Source organism: Notechis scutatus, chromosome 3 (assembly GCF_049901735.1).
Source record: "Notechis scutatus isolate UNSWTSFEM ecotype Mainland chromosome 3, rNotScu1.2, whole genome shotgun sequence".
Taxonomy (NCBI): domain Eukaryota; kingdom Metazoa; phylum Chordata; class Lepidosauria; order Squamata; family Elapidae; genus Notechis; species Notechis scutatus.
The window spans coordinates 35716452-35735521 of record NC_142011.1 but is presented as its reverse complement, the minus strand read 5'-3'; the positions used below and the strand labels follow the sequence as shown (position 1 = coordinate 35735521).

The window sequence follows — 19070 nt, the reverse complement described above, 5'->3', positions numbered from 1 at the left end:
GAACTCTTAAAATTCACATTGCTTTTCAGTGATTAAGTTATTATTTTTCCTCAACCTATACGAAAAATGAAGAAAAATGTGTTGTGCCGGTGTAAAAAAAAAGCAACAACAAAATTGTATTTTAGTACCAGAAATATTTCTTTGGTAACCAATAATTAATATTTCATTAGCAATTTCATTGCTGATTATTATTTTAAACATTGCCTTGAGAATGTAAGTTACTTAATAATGTTTAAAATAAAGGAAGAAAAATAGTTTTACATAGTACAGGTAGTCCTCAACATACAACCATTCATTCAGAGACAGTTTGAAGTTATGATGGAAATGAACCAATGGTGGTTACTACTGGTTCTTCCAGCTCTGGCTGTCCAGCACCCTGCAGTCATATGATTACAATCTGCTTGCCAACTGGTTCACATTTAAGGCTGGTTGCAGTGCCTTGTGATTATGTGATTGCCATTTGCAACTTTACCGGCTAACTTCCCAGAATGCCAATGTTGAAGTGCTCCTCAGACATTCACATCATGCCAGACACTTGCATTGCCCTGTGATAGTGTCAACTTGGTAGTTTAAAGTGTTTTGGATTGCAGATCCAATAGTCTCTGTTGGCCATGCTGATGAGAGTTGAAGATAACCTGATATATCAGGTTGCCTATGCTTTTCCATAGGCCAACTATTTCCAGTACTGAATTGCTAATAAGCATGTCCAGTAATCAGTGATTGGAGCTGCAATCCAACATAACAAAAAATTTAATTTGGGGACTAAAGCAAGTCATACATATAGTTCTATGATTTCATTATAAGTTCACACTATAATATGCCACATTGAGGAATGCAATAAAGTTTTAACTCCTGTTTAACCTATAAATATATAATTCAAACTTTAATGTAGGGTGTCCTAGTGAATATTTTTAGAAACCTTTGAATTTGGGAGGCAAGTGTCTTCAACAGAGCCTTGGGCTTAATTGTCTCTACAGGGAGAAACTTGTGCTTCATTAGTTTATAGACAAGGATTCTTACAATTCATATATTCTTCTATATCAACAAAAACCTGGCATGTTTGGAGTCTTTATTTGTATATAGAATTTATCTTCTGAATCTTAGCAAGAACCTGTCCTTTTATTGTACTGAGGCATTATTTTGGGGGAGTGTTTGCTTCTTTATAGGAGAGATTTTTTTTGACTCTTACTAGTTTTTAAGTGATAACAGTATAGCACGACAAAATTCTGTGTTTTCTTTAAGGCCAAGACAGTCATTAAGCAGTCTTGAAGCAGCAGTGAAAGAAATAGATGTTATCCCTGCTTATCTTCCAAATGGAATAGCTCTGAAAGATGCTGTAAAGAAGGCCAAAGACTGGCTACAGGAAGTGGAGAGCCTGCAGGTGGGGGGGAAATTAATAATTGAAAGTAATGTTCTTGCTTTAATTTCACTATACTTTTATTTCTGAGACCTGTGTGATGTTTGATTGTAAGCAGTTGCAGTAATATATACTGTAAATGATGTTTCCTTAAAAAGAGTAATGACTCCTCTAAAAAAACAACAAAATAGAAGACTTCTTGTATTTATAAAATGTATGATATAAAACTTTTGCAGCAATATAGATACACGTTTTTTATTTTTAAAAAATTATATTTCTAATTGTATTGCTATAACAAATTATAAAAGCAGTAATAGTTGATTATTACTTACAATAAGTAATACAAGACATTTATAAAAGCAAAAATGACTACTGTTATCTAATGTCTGGTTTCATTTTGTATATCTTCAACTTCATTATAATCTTCACTGAATATTTATAACATTTCTGCATTATTAGGCTGGTGGGCGTGTGCCTGTGTTAGATATGCTTGCAGAACTTATCACAAGAAGTCGCTCTATTCCTGTTCATCTGGACTATCTGCCAAGGCTGGAGTCTTTAGTAGCTGAAGTTCAAGTTTGGAAAGAGTGTGCAAGCAATACTTTCTTGACAGAGGACTCTTCCTATTCTCTTCTGGAGGTAATTTATTTCCACATTTATTCTGAGTAGAGAATTTATGTAGGCAAATCATAGAAATTAAACAAATGATAATTAAGAATTAAGGTTTTGTCAAATGCTTGATTGGGATTTACAAGATGAACACCCATTCTGAGATCTCAGACTTGCCCTGGCCAATAATGGAACTAGAAGCCTTGCAAGGTTGTAAGTAACAGCTCCTTGGACTTTTTCTCTCTCTCTCTTTAACACAGATTAGAAATGACATCAAAGAAGAAAGCCAGCAACTTCTAAGTGCAAAATTCAAATCTTATTTAAAGTAGAAGCAAAGTTTGGTTTTGTGCTATTTTCATCTGCCCATGCAGTGCAGGGAGTTAGTCTCACACTTCGGACAGGGTGCTTATCATGAGTAGAGTGTTATTTTAACAGATCATCTGATCTTAGGCTAAGTCTTCTGCCCTCACATGAGGAATCTTTTATGCTTATTTTTGTGCGTGTTTGTGCTGGCAGGTCATGTAGGTGAGCCTAAAGAAAGCACTTTAGTTGATGATTTGGAAGGATTATGCTGTGGAATATTTCTCTTTCAATTGTCATGTCTCATAGATGTATATGAGGAAGGAAAAAGACATGCTACAATCCAGGGTATTCAGTTACTGGTATTGTAGGCAAGCACTCCCCTCTCCCTGGCTTCTATTAATTATTTTGTAAAATTTTGGAAGTACCTACCAATCTTTAAATTGCATGTTGGCATTTTAATCTGAGTATGTTCAAATTTGCATGAAGGCTTTTAGAAATAGATATTATATACAGTATATTCATTGAATGGTCCCTCATTCCTCCAGAGCAGGCTTAGTAGAACACATTGTTCTGTGAAACACAAGAAGAAAATATGACAATTTTAATTTTTACTAGGTGTTATGTCCAAGATGTGACATTGGGACATCAGGATTTAAAAGAAAAACAAAGAAAACAAAAGAATCAGTTCCAAATGGGAAAAAAAAGAGCACCAAAATTGAGAGTTTATGTGATTTAGAAAGAGCATTATCTGAGTGTAAGGAAACTGCAGCTGCGGTATGTATGTATTCTGAAATGTATTTAATGAACTTATGTGCTTAGAAATATATGTCTTATTTTAATGAAGCTTCTTTTTCCATTCTTTCAGAGACAGAATTGTACCTTAGTACCTTTTTTGCTTAGAATACTAATATATATTCTTGATGTTACTAAAGTAAAATCAGATTTTCTGTGCATTTAATTTGTATGTAGTCTGTGAAGAAAAGTAAAGCTGTTTCATTCGGCATCTAAGATTATATTAACAGTTGTCCAAATAGTGAACTGTATTTCAAAAAGATTTAAGAAATCAACAGAATTCATTTTTCTTAGAACTTTTTTTGCATGAGTTATAGAAAAATGTAACTGAACATTTTAGGGACTTTTTTAATGTCTGTAAATAATTTTAATGTAATTTGTTATCAGATGGCCATGCTTGGTGAAGCCCGTTTAAAAGAAATGGAAGCACTGCATTCTCTGAGAGCAATAAATGAAGAAAAAATCTTTTCTGATGAACAGAATGTAGAGATCAAAGTTTGCCTCTGTCAGAAAGAGCCGGCAGCACCAATGATACAGTGTGAGCTGTGCAGAGGAATGTTCCATACCAGCTGTGTTTCGGTGTCCAGCAATTTGCAGGGACCTTGGGTATGGCTTTGCCCTCACTGCCATAGATCTGAAAAGCCACCTTTAGAAAAGATTCTACCTTTAATGGCTTCTTTACAGCGAATTCGGGTGAGACTGCCTGAGGGAGATGCCCTACGGTATATGATAGAGAGAACCGTGAACTGGCAACATAGAGCACAACAAATGTTATCCTCAGGGAATATAAAACTTTTAGCAGACAAAGTGGACTCAGGGATATTGTACAGCAAATGGCAAAACGTGGCAGGCCAGTTGCAGGAGACCAATAAGGTAAGATTCTAATTATATCCTAGTAAAGTGCTATATGAACACCAGCATGAATGCTTCTGTATTTTACTTTTTAGATAAATAGTAGCAAAAAAATCAATTTAATGGATATGGGGCCTGCAGAGTATAAACATTTATAGAGTGGTTTTCCAAAGTGTTAATTGATCAGCTAGATATAGAGTCCTGTACGGATATGGATTTGAAGCAGAAAAAGTGATACAACAGATCCTTCCTTCCTTCCTTCCTTCCTTCCTTCCTTCCTTCCTTCCTTCCTTCCTTCCTTCCTTCCTTCCTTCCTTCCTTCCTTCCGCTGCTAAACTAGTAACTCATGGCAGCTCATAGCACCAGTGATAAGAACATAAAAAATAATAGTTAATAATATCTTAACTATTGGAAAAAAGTCAACTCTTAAACCAACATTCTTCAATACATGAGAAACCACAATCACTAGGCTCCAAGCTCACCCTATCTCAACACTTGGGAGGAAAATCATCTTTATAAGGCTTTCCAGACAGCTAAAAGGGAGGGGGCTTGCCAGATTTCAGGTGGGAGAATTTTCCAAAGGGCAAGAGTTACTATTTAGACAATATGCTTTCGCGGTTTCACTCGAAGACAGTATTTGAGAGAAGAAACCTGGAATGTGTGCTCCCTGTCTAGTGGAGCAGGCAGATAACTATGCCAGTGTAGATTTTTAACTGTGATAAGCAACACCTTGAATTGTACCTGGAAAGAAAAGGAAAGTCTGTGCAGTTCAAACAGCAGTGGTATGATAATGGGCAAACTGAGGGGCAGCTGTAAACACCACTGAGTTCTGGACCAGTTGTAATTTCTAGTTGGCTTTCAAGGGCAGCCAACAGAATTTAGTGCAGTAATTGAACAGAGAAATGATCAAGACATGAGTGACTTAGAGCAAAGCTTCTCAATTCATCAATGAGCACAATTGATGCATAAGATGGATTCATTTCATCTAGAGCCCTCTGAAGCTGAATTTGTATTATCAATGCAACCTTTCCTAGGTAGGTAAGATTGGAGACTGGATGACAGTTGCTTGAAGATTCAAAAAGGACCTCTTGAGAATAGGTTGCACAACCATGTCTTTCAGTGTATATAGCTTCATTCAGCCTTGCAATTAACCACAGCTTGGACCCAACTGCATGTCACCTTCTGGAGGCCTTAACCAGAAGAAGTGTAGGTCCTGAACACAAGTTGCTGAACTGACAGCTGTGAGGATTCTGTCCATTTCTTCAGAATGGACAGGGGCCAATAATTTATCATGTTTCTGGGATGATAAAAGTCTCATTAACTCAACAGTGACAGTATATGTGGAGGAATATAGTGTGTATATAAATGGATGCACATGCCTGATCCAATAATAAACATAGCTGCACAGTATTACATTTTGAGCAATTGCTGTTCATTGTCCATGAATATTGCCTTTACCAGTTTTACCTACAGATTTCAGCTACTTGATGTCACTATCAAAAAACTTCCCACACAGAAGTGAATAGATAATTTTTCCTTGGATTCTTCTTTCCAATTTGCTTGGTTGTTATAATGAAGTTGTATATAACAATCCCTTTGCTTTGGACTTTCAAGTACTCTTTAATCAGCTACTCTGATATTACTTGAGACAGTCAGTCTCAAACTCAGTCAATCTTGGACCAAATCTGCTGACTGTCTTAGAGTGGGAGGGAATGGGAATTTGGAAAAAGGAGGAAAAGAATAATAATATAAGAAAAAGAGCAAATTCAGAGCAAAGTCTACCTAGTATTTTTTCTAGTGATCTCTGGTGTTATCCATGAAGAAGATGCAGAAGCAATTTATGCTACTCCCTTGAGTAACTGGTTTTTATTAACTATGTCCTGTTTATTATCCTTGGTAATAGCTATTGATAGATGTCTTCTCAGTTTAATTATCCTTTAATGTAATATAAGCCTATGGCTATTTATGCAATTGATTCCATAAAAGTAATTATTCATAGTGTAAAGCAGACCTGTACAACTTGTAGAGAGGAAAGGATCACATTGATAAATTAAAAATCATTGCAGGCTGCAAAAGAATAACTGATGTGCCAGTCATCTGTACTATGATTAAGAGATGAGCAACATCTGGTGGCAGCAATGAGGCGTGGAGATGCTCCGTAGCATATCTCAGTAGTGGTGAATTTAAAAAAAAAAAAGCTGGAGGACTACAAAAGTTTGCTTGATGAACTATATGTTGTGCAGGCTTGGTCTAAAGTAATTTTTTCATGTCTGTCCTGATTGCATAATTAATAGAGTTGTTAAATAATTTCAAGTTTTGATATTCGTGTAAAAAAATGATACTCCTCTTTCCACACCATTCATATAATTATAAACCTGTATTGCATCCCTGTTTAGGCAGGGCCCAAACTATTCAATATAATGGGGAATGTGGTTTATTTCTGCTAATTATGGATTTGATTGTTGTTCATTGTAGCTTTCTCTGGACTATATCTTTTGATGGGACAAAGACATTTTCTTCAAACCTGCACCAGTCATAATCCTTCTTACAACTTGTCTTTGTTTTAGAAGCTTAATCTTATTTTGTGAAATATTCAGACAGTATGAAAGAATTGGATATATCTATCTACTGATTAGGGTCTGGCAACTGAAACAGCTTAAAAGCATTTGTCACACATAAATAAATACCCCCTTTTATATATAATACACACACACACACACACTCTTAAGCATTAAACAATATAGGTAATCCAATCTCTCTTTCTCTCCCTCCCTCCCTTATATTGCTTATTTTTAGAATGATTTGTTCTATTCCCAATTTAATAATTTATGCTTTACATCAAACTACTTAGAAATAGTAATTACATTGGTTAAATTCCTGGCTTCTTAATGAAATGTGCTTGTACTGATTTCCTTGTAAATATATTATTTTCTTTTAAGATTGAATTGCATGTTTTCCACAAAATAAACGGGAACAAAAATGTAACTTTCTAAAGATAAAGTATAAAGTAGATAATTCTAATTTAATCAGTAATACATATCAATGTGTTAGCCATTTATGTTTATAGATTATTACAAGAAAAATGTGTTTAATTTTTTTAAAATCAGGTTTCGCAGACAATTGGTGCCACATCTTTCTCATTGCCTCATGAGTGGAATAACAGATCAATACATTTACATTCACCTTTTTCTACAGGACAAAATTGTATCCCCCTTCATAGTAAGTATTTTTACTTCCTGGTGTTGAAGTATAAAATCCTAAATACATATGGTATCTCTCATGTCTCTTACCACCTTATGAGATCTGATAGGTTGCATGTGTCCCAGGCCCTCTCAGTTAAATAACCCCATCTGATGGAGACTAGGAAATATACACTTTTGTCACAGCATCTGCCCTTCGAATACTATCCCTGCCAAGATCTATCTGGTTCCCACCCTAGTAAAAATAGTCAGAAAACCTGACTGCATCCCCGGTTAAAGAAGCTGGAGGCTCTTGCATATATGCTTGCATTTAAATTGTTGGGATTTTTATGGCACATGGATTTTAAAAATGCATTATATGATTATCTTGCACACTGTCCAGAGTTGTTTAGAGCAGGACAATCTTATTCAGTTTTAAAATAAATCAATCAACACATCTTGTGGGATCTCAAGAGGCAGGCCTTCTCTGTTGCCATTCCTGCCTTCCAGAGTACTGTTTCTCCAGAGGTACATTGGCTGCCTTGCTGCTCTATCTTACAAAAGCATTTAAAACCTAGCTTTTTGGAACGGAATGGGATAATACACCATAGCCAACTCACTTTAGTCATCTTGCCATGGCCAACTCTCCATGGGACAACTTGCCACGGCCAATTCACCATGAGACAGCCTGCCTCAGGACAATTCCATATGGGATAACTCAGTGTGATAAACATTATCCACCACTGTTTCTTTGACATTACTTCCATTTTTATGGAAATAGACAAAAATGAAAATAATGTTGAAGAAACAATGACAGATCGTATTTATCGCATTGAATTTGTCCCCTGGTGAGTTTTCCCTTGAACTGGCCATGGAAAGTTGTCTTGTACAAGTTGGCCACAACGAGATGGCTGTGGTGAGTTGGTTACAACGAGTTCTACTAGACTCTTTTTGAATAGGCCATGGCCTGTTTCATGACCCTGCTGAATGATGATGAGCCATGTCTGGAACTGTTTCTTAGCATTGTTTAATTTTTCCATCTTTTGTGTTCCGTTTTTATATTCCGTATTTTATATTATTCTTTAATGCAGATTGATTTGAATCTTTCTGATTTTGTGGTTATAAATCAAATATTTATTTGTAGATAAGATATAAATGTGTGTGTGTGTGTGTGTGTGTGTACACACCATTATACAAATATATGGAGTGTTTGTAAAATGAATTTCCTTTGTCACCTCTGGAATATTAAAAAAATCCATCTTGGATTTGTTGTAGCCATAAGTACAGAATTGAATGAGCTAATGATGGAAGCCCAGTTACTACAAGTATCACTACCTGAAATACAAGAGCTATATGAGATCTTATTTGCAAAGGAAAAGTCAGTAGGACCAACAAATGAAAAAGTAAGTACTGAACTCTTAGAAACTGCAGCATTGCCTGGGCACAGTTTCTAGAAGAGTAGATTTTAAAAAAATATTTTAATTGCTGTAATCAAGAGCATTTTCAGAATGTTAAAAATTGACATAAGCATTGTAGACATGGCTGATCAGTGTATACACATCAGTGTATCCATGGTGATTTTCCTGCTGTACCAGTTGTACATTTCTATTCTCAGCTCATTCCTCAGCATGACATGGGTGCAGTGGGATCCACAGATGAATCTTTAAGAATATTATTGAGTATTCTTATGAGGATTTAACAAAATTAATGCAGACACTATTCTGAATTTTCTCTTTTTATCATGCTTACCAACCACCAGGAAGACTCCACCAGACATTCATCTCACTCTTCTTTTATATCCCTCCTAAACAGCACCATTGTGCTTCCTGACCTTCTGTTGAGATGGCTATAATGAAGAGGGGCCATCAAGTTTTCCTGTAGAATTTAGAAGATGCCATCCAATCTTTTCCTGTTCAGTGTAGGGATTAAAATTAAAGGAGCTTTCATAATAGCTATCTATCCTTTTTTGGAACATATCCAATGAAGGAAACCTACAGCTTTTAAATTTTAAATCTCTGGATAATCGATTCTATTTCTGAAATTCTACTTCTATTAGGAAATTTATTCTAACATTTAGTGGACTCCGCTTTCGTATATAACTTAAATCCATTGTTCTGCATCTTGAATGTTAGAGAATAGTTTTTGATTACCTATTTGGCCTTCCATACTTCCATATTTTCTAATACCTGGGCAGCAAGCACTATGACGGTAGAGGAGAAATGGGAAGGGGTGGCTGGTGATATGAACAAGATAGACCACTATTAGGAGATACTGGAAAAAGTTAAAACACCACTTGTGGCCCCCAGAGCTTTCCATGAGACGTAAACTTTGCCTATAGTGAAGGCACATTTCTCGCCAAAAGAAGATTGTAGGCTTTGATACCAATGCAAGAGTGGAAATACTGGTTAAAAGGAGAATCCATGCTGACCAGATAATATACTATCTCTTTCCCAAATTTTTAAAATTTTATTAATTTTTATTCAAGCCTAGATAAGCACTAAGAAAAAGACATTCCAAAGCTATACAGCAGGACAACGTACAGATTATTTTTATAATTATCCAAAGTTAAGTACATTGCTACAAATATGCTTTTTATATTGTACAGAGAATTGCTGCATGAAAAAATAATTATAAGAAATGGTTATGTAGTACTTAATTTAAAATATGTTTCTTGTAGAATGATTGTCAAGGGAAGAGAGATGGAATTTGTTCTATGGAAAAGAAGCTGAAGAGACGCTTTGAAAGAGAGAAATTCTGCAGTGAGATGAGAGCAAGAGTAAGAAAAATAGCTCCAAACAAGAAAAAAATGAAATTGACTCATTTGAGGGAGCTGAGCAAGTTAGAAAGAGAGGGGCTGTTTGACATTCAGCACACTGGCGAAAGTCAGTTGCTTTTTTCAGAAATGTCATTCTCTGAACAGGAAGACTCTGAAGATGAGAATGCCATTTGTCCAGCTGACAACTGTCTACAGCCTGAAGGTGATGAGGTAAATTGAACTTGTGAAATAAATGGAATAAAAAATACAGGACATAATAGAAGGATAATATTAACAGGCTCTTGTAGGTTATCTATTCCATTGCCCTACTTAATTAAGAGAATTCAGAGTTAAGGTATTTTTTAACAACTGCCTCGTCTGCTCACAAATTTTCATTGAAGGGCAAAACCAGCTATCCTGATAGCTACCTTATTAAGCTGCTTTTATCATCAACAAATTTCTTCTCGCATTCACCTGTAATATTTCATATTTTAAGACCATTAGAATGATTTAAGTTTCTTAAATAATAATATTCCCACATGGTTCATTTTATATCTATAGCAAATTAGCATTTTGTTTTCTATACTGTTGGAGGATCTTAGTTATCTACCTTTTTGTTAAGGATTCTTATTCAGAACTAGGCCTGGTGGGTAGTATGACATATATTGTTGAAATGTTGACAGTAAACAGACATATATAATACATACATAATAATGCTATATATTGAGTTTTCTGGATTTTTTTTTGTCTAGGTAGACTGGGTCCAGTGTGATGGCTGCTGCAACCAGTGGTTTCATCAAGTGTGTGTGGGTGTTTCTCCAGAGATGGCAGAAAAAGAAGACTATATTTGTACAAGCTGTACCAGAAAGGATTCTCCATATCGAAAGTAAAACATTTGATGATCATTCAGGACTGTAGAAGAGAGAGATTTTTCTCCATAAATCCACTGGGCTGGTTTTAGAGCCACATTGCAAATGGTGCTACTTCTGTCCTCATGGGATCATTTTTTTCAGACTTAAAACAATTTGACACTTTTGTATTTTTATTCTTTAAACTGTTTGTGGTTATTAAGGTTTGAAATGCTGACTCTTTTGGTCTGGGGGTTTTCGCCAGTTTGGAAGGCATCAAAGATGATGTGCACCTTTTCATGTATAGCATTCAATTACCTCTTTGGAATTTACCAGCACACTTAAATCAGTCTGTTTAAGTGCAAAGCAGTGCACTAAGCATCCCCATAATTCTCTTTTTGAAGAAATCCCTGTTTACTCTTGAACATTTTTAAAAATGTTAGATTTCCCTCATTTTGATTTTGTAGACTAGATTTATTTATCTGAGCAATAACTTCTATGTCTGCTTTCAGTGACTGGAATTATAATTCCAAACAGCGTGTTGGTGCTTTTAGCATTGGTTAATGTACAGAAAGCAAATGTTTAGGTTCTAGTATCACTGATGACACTAGCTATGTAGGAGACAGGAAAGCTCTGTAAAGTACTGGCCACAGCTGTATTTTGGCTTTTTCTTTTTTGGTAGCTTGTATCAAATGTTGCAGTTTATATTGTGGAATAAACAAATGGTTATGTTACAAAATTCAACACTGGTGTCCTTACAGAAGTTGAATTGAAGCCACTTTTATGGCACTTTTTCACACAATATTTTTTAAAGGATCTATGCTACTTCATATTCAGATTAATTACTTTTTCATTCTAGAAAGCCTTATTTTTTAAAAAAGCAAACAGACAAAAGACTCCTTGTAGGTCATCTATGGGACAAACCTGGTAGTTTGTTATTTTGTTACAAATATGTGGACAATCTTCTACAATTATTATGGTTCTTACCTATAGTAGACACATATATGACTAAGATCAGGTAAATGATTCTTAGAAACAGGCTGCGTTAGATCAGTAGTCCTATCTGAATATAATGTGGAAGAAGAAAAATTGATTCATTGGTCATTAAAAAAAACATTTGAGATGTAAGGAACAAGATAAGGAATTCAGGTATTGTTGCATTATATGATACAGATTCAAATCCTTACATATTTTTATTGCTTACTTGGTAAGCCTGGATTCCCCAACGGGTGTTAAGGAAAACAAACTAAACAGAACGTGCAGCGAAGTCAGATAGGAAGACAGGTAAATGTGTGAGATAAGCCTTCTCGTTAACACGCAGTAAAAATACAGATACGCTTGTGCTATCAAAATTATAATTTATTCCATTTAAGAATTATAGCATAGTCATTATAAACAGTCCAGTAGTCATATATCAATTTCAGTCAAGTCTTGTCAGGGATACTCTATTTGCAAAGTCCGTGTTGAATAGCCAGTGTCAGTACACACATAATAAATCTGTCCAAAACTTATCTTCTCTCCGTTGAGAAATATCTTCTTCTCCTCCCCGATCCAGCAAGAATGCAGTCTTCAATAAGCCAGCCAGTAATTAGGGATCAGTAAGCCAGAGAGTGCCTTGCTGCTTATATAGTACTTTTACAGCTGCACCCTTAATTACATTTCTTTAGCTTAAAGTCACATACACTTTATCTGACAAACCATGATTCATCATTTTATTATCTTTACCCAAAACAGTTAGGGTAAAACAATGTTATCCCTAACATTCTCCCCTTTTGGGTAATAATAATAAATATTACAATAATATATCCATTTACACTTTCAAATCATAATTGTCACAACTATCTTTAAATTTTACAACACCTTGTGCTTTTGTAAACTGGTCTGCAATATTTTCTTCCGTCATGCAGTACTCAAGTTTAATTAGACCATTTTTCACAGATTCTCTAACATTTAAGTATCTTAAATCAGTATGCTTTGATCTAGTCTTTACAGCAATATTAGTAGCTAATTGTATAGCTGCCTGGTTGTCTTAGTATACAATAATGGAATCTTTAACAGTTATACCCATGTCTAATAATAACTGTTTGTACAGAATTAAGTCAGTGCATAGTAATGAGAGACAAGAAAATTCAGCTTCCATCGTTGACAAGCTAATATGCTGTTGTCTGATTGACCTCCACCCTATTAAAGTCTTACCAAATAATATAACCATCCCAGATGTTGATTTTCTAGTGTTTATGTCAGTTGCAAAACTTGCATCTGCATAGGCACTAAGATTCAAATCACCTTTTGGCTCTAGATACAATGCATGGTGCATTGTTCCTTTAAGATATCTTAAAATTCTCTTTAATGCTTGCCAATGACATTGATGTGGATCATTATTATATCGTGCCAGCTGATTAACACTATAAGCTATATCTGGCCTTGACCAATTGCTTATATATGACAAGCTACCAATCAAAGATTGATATATGGTCTTATCAAATTTGGGACTTTGAGCATCATTTTTGCAAATTTCCTGACTCATTGGAGTCTTTGCAGGCTTACAAAGTTCCATTTTATACAATTTAATTAATTGGCAAATTTTATCCTCTTGAGATATCTTAAATCCTTTTGTGGTTTTGTTAATTGTCAATCCTAGATACTTTTTAATTTCACCTAAATGTTTTAATTTTATCCTTTTGGCTAATAATGAAATAATCTCAGTAGCTTCATTATTGGTCTTAGTAATCAAAGCAATATCATCAGTAAATAATAACAATAATGACACCGTTCCATTATTTTCTCTTTTAAACATACATGGATCTGCTAAACCAGATTTAAACCCTATATTGTTTAATTCTTTCACAATATATTGGTTCCATTCATAGCCAGATTGTTTCAATCCATATAAACTCTTCTTGAGTTTCCAACAATCATTGCTATTTACTTTATTATCTTTTATACCAACCGGTTTTTTCAAATATATTGTATGCTGCAATGGTGCATGTAGATATGCAGTTTCTACCTCTAAATGGTTAACAATATAATTCTTCTTAGCTGCCCATACTAAAGCGGCTCTTAAAGTTGTAGCCTTAAGATTTGGTGCAAATACCTCATCATAATCAAATACATTTTGGTTAAATCCTTGTGCTACTAACCTAGCCTTGTAAGTTACTTTCCCATTATTTCCAGTCTTTACTTTAAATATCCATTTGCACCCAATGGATTTTTCTCCTGGAGGTAATTTGGTTTCTTCATAAACCTTCATTTCTTTTAATGAATTTAACTCTTTTTCCATTGCCTTTTGCCAATTCACCTGATCCTTAGCAGGATACATCTTAAGTTCATCTATGCTAGTAGGAACTTTATTTACTTGGCAAACAATACTTGCCTGATATCTATCAGGTGGTCTAGTTATACGCGTTGTGCATCTAGGTATAACTGGACTTACAGGTGGACTTTCCTTTATTTCCTGTTCTTGACTATCTATCTCTTCTTGATCAATTATCTCCTCTTGATCTGATTCTATTTGCTCTTCATGGACTTCTTCTTTAATTGGACTTTTCTTATAACTAGTCTTTTCCTTCTGCCTCTTATAGGGTTCTATAATAATATCATTATCTGAATCTTGCTCTAATCTATTCCATCCTATATGTTCTAGGAATTGTGCACTAGCACTGCAGTATACTCTAGATGTACCTGGTTCCCAGAATCTATAAGATCTATGGTTTGCTTGATATCCAACAAAAATTAATCTTTTAGCTCTATGTTGTCCTTTGTGCCTGAGTTGTGTAGGGATATGCACCCATGCTGGTGCACCAAATGTGTGAATATAACTCAAATCAGGTTTCCTACCATGCCACAGAGTGAATGGTAATTCACCTGTTGTTGAATTAACAACATTGTTTAATATGTGATTACCACACATTATAGCTTCTCCCCACAAATTGTCAGGTAATCCAGAATCAGATAACATAGTTCTTTCCATTGATTGCAGTGTTTGGCCTCTTCTCTCTATAAATGCATTATGTTGAGGCCTATATGGTGCAGACTTTTTATGTTGAATACCTGCCATTCTAAGTCTATTCTGGAATTTATTATTTGTAAATTCCGCACCATTATCCGTTATAAGAGTTACTAGTTTCTTTTTAGTTTTCCTCTCTGCAAATTTTAACCAATTAAAGAAATTTGTATACGTTTCAGTTTTTCTCTTCATTAAAAAACTGAAACCATACCTAGAATAGTGGTCCATTATGCTTAATATGTATCTAGCACCACCTACACTTGGCTTTTTAGGACCTATTATATCGGCAAATACTACCTCTAAAGGCTCTTTGGTAGTAAATCCATCAACTCTATTTGCCGGTATAACTTTGCTTTTGTTTTGATTACAAGCAGAACATTGCAAATACTTATTACAAGGTTTTAAACTTATTCCTTTAGATAGTTGAACAGTTCTCTTAATCATTTTAAAATTTAAATGACCTAGCCGTCGGTGTAACAAGTGAATACATTCATCATGAGGTTTCTTATTTTCATAAACCATGTTAGCCACTTTTAAACCATTATCATTTAACACATATAAGTCACCTCTTAAAGATGCAGTAATTTTCTTACCTTCTTTTTCAATTAAACAAGTATCTCCCTTAAAGGTAACTATGTATCCTAATCTAACCAACATTCTAACTGAAAGCAAATTAAATTTAAGTTGAGGTACATATAACATTTTTATGTTCTCCTTTATACTAGAACAATAAGCAATACCTTCACCTTTTGCCTTCAGTTTCCATCCGTTTGCCAGTGAGATATGCTGTGAACTCATGGACATTTTACAAATTTTTTGTTATCATTTGTAATACAGTGGGACGCACCACTGTCAACCACCCATAAATTATTTTTTACAACTCCATTACTATACATGGCTAACTCATAATTCTTATTTCTTCTTTGATGGCTTACAGCATTCTGGCTTGCATTCTGGCGCTTTGGTTTCTTACAAAATCTTGCAAAATGTCCTCTCCCTCCACAATTAAAACACTTTTTAATTGCGAATGCAGTAGGAGATTCATTATTTTCCTTTTGAGGTTGCTCCCTCCTTAACTGATCTCTTTCAAGCCTTCTTCTGGCCTCTTCAATCAATCTGCCAGTGATATCAGTTAAAGTTAGGCTTTCTTTAGGCAATATTTCAAGGGAAGTTACGTAGTCATCAAAACTTTCGTCTAATGAAGATAGAATTATGTAGACCTGGTGTAATTCAGAGAAAATTAATTCCTTCTCATGAAGTTCTTGAAAAATGCTTTTCATAGTGTTCAAATGACTCAGCATATCACCATTCTTTTGGAGATATGTTTGGAAAAGCTTCCGTGTTAGATTTATGTGAGCACCAACGTTATCTCGAACATAAATCCTCCTCAGTTTTTGCCAACACCCAACAGCTGTTTGCTCTCCACGTATATGAACAAGCTGCTGATCAGTTAAAGTTAATCCTATGATGCAAAATGCTTGTTCATTTTTCTCTTTAAATTCTTTTATCTTTAGACTATCTTCCTCATCTTCAGGATCCCATTCTTCTACGTTTGGTGGGTTTTCAATTATGTTCCACAGACCTTCTCTTCGTAGAAGTAGACTACATTTCATAGACCATGAAACATAGTTTGTGCCATCCAGCTTGGATATAAGGGACAAACTTTGTAGACTGACTTGTGCCATGTTTCACTATATGGAAATAAAACTATAATTGATAAAACACAGCTGTCTGTTTACTGTAACGTGTAACAACACAAAAATCTCACTTTTTACATAAACCTGTTTTTATCCTAGTTAAACTGACTTTGCAGTCTCTCTGGGCCCATAACCAGTGTTAAGCCTGGATTCCCCAACGGGTGTTAAGGAAAACAAACTAAACAGAACGTGCAGCGAAGTCAGATAGGAAGACAGGTAAATGTGTGAGATAAGCCTTCTCGTTAACACGCAGTAAAAATACAGATACGCTTGTGCTATCAAAATTATAATTTATTCCATTTAAGAATTATAGCATAGTCATTATAAACAGTCCAGTAGTCATATATCAATTTCAGTCAAGTCTTGTCAGGGATACTCTATTTGCAAAGTCCGTGTTGAATAGCCAGTGTCAGTACACATATAATAAATCTGTCCAAAACTTATCTTCTCTCCGTTGTCTCCTCCCCGATCCAGCAAGAATGCAGTCTTCAATAAGCCAGCCAGTAATTAGGGATCAGTAAGCCAGAGAGTGCCTTGCTGCTTATATAGTACTTTTACAGCTGCACCCTTAATTACATTTCTTTAGCTTAAAGTCACATACACTTTATCTGACAAACCATGATTCATCATTTTATTATCTTTACCCAAAACAGTTAGGGTAAAACAATGTTATCCCTAACAGTTCTTACCTATAGTAGACACATATATGACTAAGATCAGGTAAATGATTCTTAGAAACAGGCTGCGTTAGATCAGTAGTCCTATCTGAATATAATGTGGAAGAAGAAAAATTGATTCATTGGTCATTAAAAAAAACATTTGAGATGTAAGGAACAAGATAAGGAATTCAGGTATTGTTGCATTATATGATACAGATTCAAATCCTTACATATTTTTATTGCTTACTTGGTGCCTTTAGGCCATTCATTCACTGTCAGCCCAATCTACCTTTTGGGTTTTTTAGGGATCATTTTATTATATATAGTTGGGAACTTTCAAAGGAAAGGTGGGATATAAGTGAAATGGAAGAAGAAGAAAAACTTTCAAGATTGTTTCAGTGCTGTTGTATTTGGGCTACCCAAATCTTAGCAAGTTCCACCTTTAATCTTGGATGCACAATCTGGGGCCCTTCCTGGACTCACACCACCTGCTTAATTAGTAAGTTGTAGCTGTGGCCAGGGAAGCTTTTGCACCTGGTACACTAATTTTATTGTATCCAAATTAGGATGCTGTTCAGATGGCCACTTGTGCCCTGGTTATCCTATGGCTTGATTATTACAATGTGTTCTACATGGGGCTATCTTTGAAGACCATCCAGAAGCTTCACTTGCTCCAGAATGCAGCAGCACAGGCAATAATCAGCATACTTCAATATGCCTTTGTAACATTGTTTCTGGGTGCAATTGAAAATGCTGATTGTTATTTATAAAGAGCTGTATGGCATATGATCTAATTACATGTGGGACCATCTATCTCTTCTAATATCTGTCTGGCTGCAGTATCAATCAGCAGTGTTGATGTTCTCCAGGTTCCTTCTATTAAACAATTCCATCTATGAGATCTGGAAACCTGCCTTCTCTGTTGCATTATCTGTCCTTTGGAATGAGGATCCCTCCCAAGAGCAGGGTGACTTTTCACACTACTGGTATTTTCATGGAGGGCTTTGAAGACTTAATTCCTCACCCAGACATTTGGCTAAGATGGGTGGAGCTACTTTTAAGGAGTAGGTGCATTTGTTTCTACTTTTGTCATCTGTTTTATGTGTTTTATTGTTTTATGCATGTTATTGTGACCGTCCCAGAGTCATTGGAAATTGGGTCATATAAAAATTAAAAGAAATGTCTAAGCAAAACCAAGGAGCAAAGATAAAAATGGATACTTGCACATAACTAAAAAGCTTTGATGTTTGAAACAACAAAGGGCTCGCATGATTTCAACTTGTGAAAATAAATCCCATTTTAAGTTTGTTTATCCTTTGAAAGCATTGGACTATAATTTGGGAGAAAATATTTTTACTAGTAGATGAGTGCATTTGTCATCAATAATATTTATAATCCAGTTAAAAGGTTTTTTTAAAAAAGCAAGATTTAAATTTTTGAATTCTTAAAACATACAAGAAAATACATGTACAACAGGATCAAATTTATAAGTGTTAAATCCAAAACCTAAGATGAATGCACTTTTCTAAGGAAAGAAGTCTCATCAGAAGTCATTCCCAATTATATTAAAGGCTTTGTATTTCTTTGCAGCATTTTAGAGCTCAAGTTCTTCTGCTTATATTGGATTATGTTCTTTTCTACATCCCTCTGTATGAAATATGCTTGCCTTCTTTCTCTTATTTGGTGTCTTAGCAATCAGTATCTCAGTACTGACCTATAAGTAAGCAGCTTCTACCCAATTGGAACAAAGTATTCAAGGAGCACCTGTGATCCATTCAGCTGAGGAAAAAAAGCAGGCATATAACTGTCACTTAAGAAATCTGAGTTACAAGAATGTTGAGAGAAGGAACATTCCAACAATGAAAGAAATATAGACTTAGAATAACTTTATTGTCACTTTAAATGTATACTAATCATCATACATTAAAATGAAATTTCATTGCATACAGCTCTCGAAGAGTCACCACCTCCAATATACACTACATAAACATGACAAAATAAATAAATATGTGA

General features: G+C 35.0%; 1 protein-coding gene across 3 annotated transcripts in view; it reads left to right on the top strand.

The window, feature by feature from the left end:
- The window catches only part of KDM5B (lysine demethylase 5B), a 56279-nt gene extending 44840 nt beyond the window's left edge, over nt 1-11439 (top strand). For 2 of the 3 annotated variants that reach the window (XM_026680902.2, XM_026680901.2), the window contains 8 exons: nt 1243-1381; nt 1817-1996; nt 2885-3043; nt 3449-3934; nt 7021-7132; nt 8368-8495; nt 9770-10078; nt 10600-11439. In XM_026680902.2, coding sequence (XP_026536687.1) covers nt 1243-1381; nt 1817-1996; nt 2885-3043; nt 3449-3934; nt 7021-7132; nt 8368-8495; nt 9770-10078; nt 10600-10737 — 1651 coding nt within the window. In that variant the 3' untranslated portion in view covers nt 10738-11439. The remainder of the gene's footprint in view (nt 1-1242; nt 1382-1816; nt 1997-2884; nt 3044-3448; nt 3935-7020; nt 7133-8367; nt 8496-9769; nt 10079-10599) is intronic. The other variant, XM_026680903.2, reaches the window with a different exon arrangement.
- The last annotated feature ends 7631 nt before the right edge of the window (nt 11440-19070 follow it).